The sequence below is a fragment of the Podarcis pityusensis genome, assembly GCF_964106645.2.
Source record: "Podarcis pityusensis genome assembly, chromosome: Z".
NCBI lineage: Eukaryota > Metazoa > Chordata > Lepidosauria > Squamata > Lacertidae > Podarcis > Podarcis pityusensis.
Window position 1 is genome coordinate 501,896 of NC_138044.1, and position 3,371 is coordinate 505,266.

At 20.4% G+C, this 3,371-nt stretch overlaps 1 protein-coding gene across 1 annotated transcript in view; it reads left to right on the forward strand.

Moving 5' to 3' along the window:
- LOC308468494 (protein AMBP-like) overlaps positions 1–2,909 on the forward strand; it is a 21,785-nt gene extending 18,876 nt beyond the window's left edge. Inside the window, exon 10 of the mRNA XM_080990713.1 lies at positions 2,784–2,909. Within this exon, the coding sequence (XP_080846839.1) occupies positions 2,784–2,818 (35 nt within the window). The 3' untranslated portion in view covers positions 2,819–2,909. The remainder of the gene's footprint in view (positions 1–2,783) is intronic.
- Positions 2,910–3,371: the final 462 nt, after the last annotated feature.

The following is a 3,371-nucleotide window of genomic DNA, read 5'->3' on the forward strand; positions in this document are numbered from 1 at the left end:
GTCAATTAGTATTAACTGGTATTAATTATTATTATTAATATTTATTATTATTATTATTAATATTATTATTAATAATAATATTTATTATTATTATTATTATTATTGGTAGTAGTAGTAGTAGTAGTAGTAGTACTGCGGGGTCCTGGCCGAAGGTGCGGTCAATTAGTATTAACTGGTATTAATTATTATTATTAATATTTATTATTATTATTATTAATATTATTATTAATAATAATATTTATTATTATTATTATTATTATTATTATTGGTAGTAGTAGTAGTAGTAGTACTGCGGGGTCCTGGCCGAAGGTGCGGTCAATTAGTATTAACTGGTATTAATTATTATTATTAATATTTATTATTATTATTATTAATATTATTATTAATAATAATATTTATTATTATTATTATTATTATTGGTAGTAGTAGTAGTAGTAGTACTGCGGGGTCCTGGCCGAAGGTGCGGTCAATTAGTATTAACTGGTATTAATTATTATTATTAATATTTATTATTATTATTATTATTTATATTATTATTAATAATAATATTATTATTAATTATATTTATTATTATAATATTATATTTATTATTATAATATTATATTTATTATTATAATATTATATTTATAATAATAATAATAATTATTATAATAATTATAATAATTATAATAATAATAATTATTATTATTATATTTATTATTAGTAGTAGTAGTAGTAGTAATAGTAGTAGTAGTACTGCGGGGTCCTGCCCGAAGGTGCGGTCAATTAGTATTAACTGGTATTAATTATTATTATTAATATTTATTATTATTATTATTATTATTATTAATAATAATATTTATTATTATTATTATTATTATTGGTAGTAGTAGTAGTAGTAGTACTGCGGGGTCCTGCCCGAAGGTGCGGTCAATTAGTATTAACTGGTATTAATTATTATTATTAATATTTATTATTATTATTATTATTATTATTATTAATAATAATAATATTTATTATTATTATTATTATTGTTGGTAGTAGTAGTAGTAGTAGTACTGCGGGGTCCTGGCCGAAGGTGCGGTCAATTAGTATTAACTGGTATTAATTATTATTATTAATATTTATTATTATTATTATTAATATTATTATTAATAATAATATTTATTATTATTATTATTATTATTGGTAGTAGTAGTAGTAGTAGTACTGCGGGGTCCTGGCCGAAGGTGCGGTCAATTAGTATTAACTGGTATTAATTATTATTATTAATAATAATATTTATTATTATTATTATTATTTATTATTATTATTATTATTATTATTATTATTATTATTAAACACGGCTACCAACTTGAATCTATTACTACTACTATATTATATTATTATTATTATTATTATTATTATTATTATTATTAACTCGGCTACCTACTTGAATCTATTACTACTACTACTATATTATATTATATTATATTATATTATATTATATTATATTATATTATATTATTATTATTATTATTATTAATAACACGGCTACCTGCTTGAATCTATTACTACTACTACTATATTATATTATATTATTATTATTATTATTAATAACACGGCTACCAACTTGAATCTATTACTACTACTATATTATATTATTATTATTATTATTATTATTATTATTATTAATTTAGTCTGCGTCAAGAACAACACAGCTACCTACTTGAATCTATTACTACTACTACTATATTATATTATTATTATTATTATTATTATTATTATTATTATTATTATTAACTCGGCTACCTACTTGAATCTATTACTACTACTATATTATATTATTATTATTATTATTATTATTATTATTATTATTATTATTATTATTAACTCGGCTACCTACTTGAATCTATTACTACTACTACTATATTATATTATATTATATTATTATTATTATTATTATTATTATTATTATTATTATTAATAACACGGCTACCTGCTTGAATCTATTACTACTACTACTATATTATATTATATTATAATTATTATTATTAATAACACGGCTACCAACTTGAATCTATTACTACTACTATATATTATTATTATTATTATTATTATTATTATTATTATTATTTCTTTATTTATATCATTACGATCATTATTTATATCATTATTATTATTAATATCATTCCGATCATTATCATTATCATTATTATTATTATATCTAGACTGCGTCAAGAACCGCACAGCTACCTACTTGAATCTATTACTATTATTAATAATAATATTATAGTATATCATATCATAATTATTATTAATATTATTATTATTTCTTTATTTATATCATTACCATCATTACTTTATATCCTTTATATCATTACTTCCATCTATTACTATTATTAATTAGTATTACTTCAATCTATTACTATTATTAATTAGTATTACTTCAATCTATTACTATTATTACTATTATTAATATTACTTCAATCTATTACTATTATTAATAATAATATTATAGTATATCATAATTATTATAGTAATATTATAGTAATAATATTATAGTATATCATATCATTATTATTATTATTATTATTATTATTATTATTTCTTTATTTATATCATTACCATCATTACTTTATATCATTTATATCATTACTTCCATCTCTTACTACTAATACTATTCCTAATAAAAATGATTATTAATATCAATGCTATTACGATTATTATTATTAATATTATTACTATTAATGCTATTACTATTATTATTAATATTATTAATATTAATATTCCCATCGTTAATCAAGGTCTCCTCTCCTCGTTAGGCGACGACGACTTCCTGCGTCTGACGGCGCCCTGAGGTCATCCGGCGTCAATCAAACCTGTCAATCAAAGCCCCAACCTGTCAATCAACGTCGATCAATAAAGGGGGATTTTCTTAATTATCTAAACGGAGCATTCCATTTATTTAAAGGGGGATTTTCTTAATTATAAAAACGGATCATTCCATTTATTTAAAGGGGGATTTTCTTAATTATCTAAACGGATCATTCCATTTATTTAAAGGGGGATTTTCTTAATTATAAAAACGGATCATTCCATTTATTTAAAGGGGGATTTTCTTAATTATCTAAACGGATCATTCCATTCATTTAAAGGGGGATTTTCTTAATTATAAAAACGGAGCGTTCCATTTATTTAAAGGGGGATTTTCTTAATTATAAAAACGGAGCATTCCATTTATTTAAAGGGGGATTTTCTTAATTATCTAAATGGATCATTCCATTTATTTAAAGGGGGGTTTCTTAATTATCTAAACGGATCATTCCATTCATTTAAAGGGGGATTTTCTTAATTATCTAAACGGATCGTTCCATTTATTTAAAAGGGGATTTCCTTAATTATAACAACGG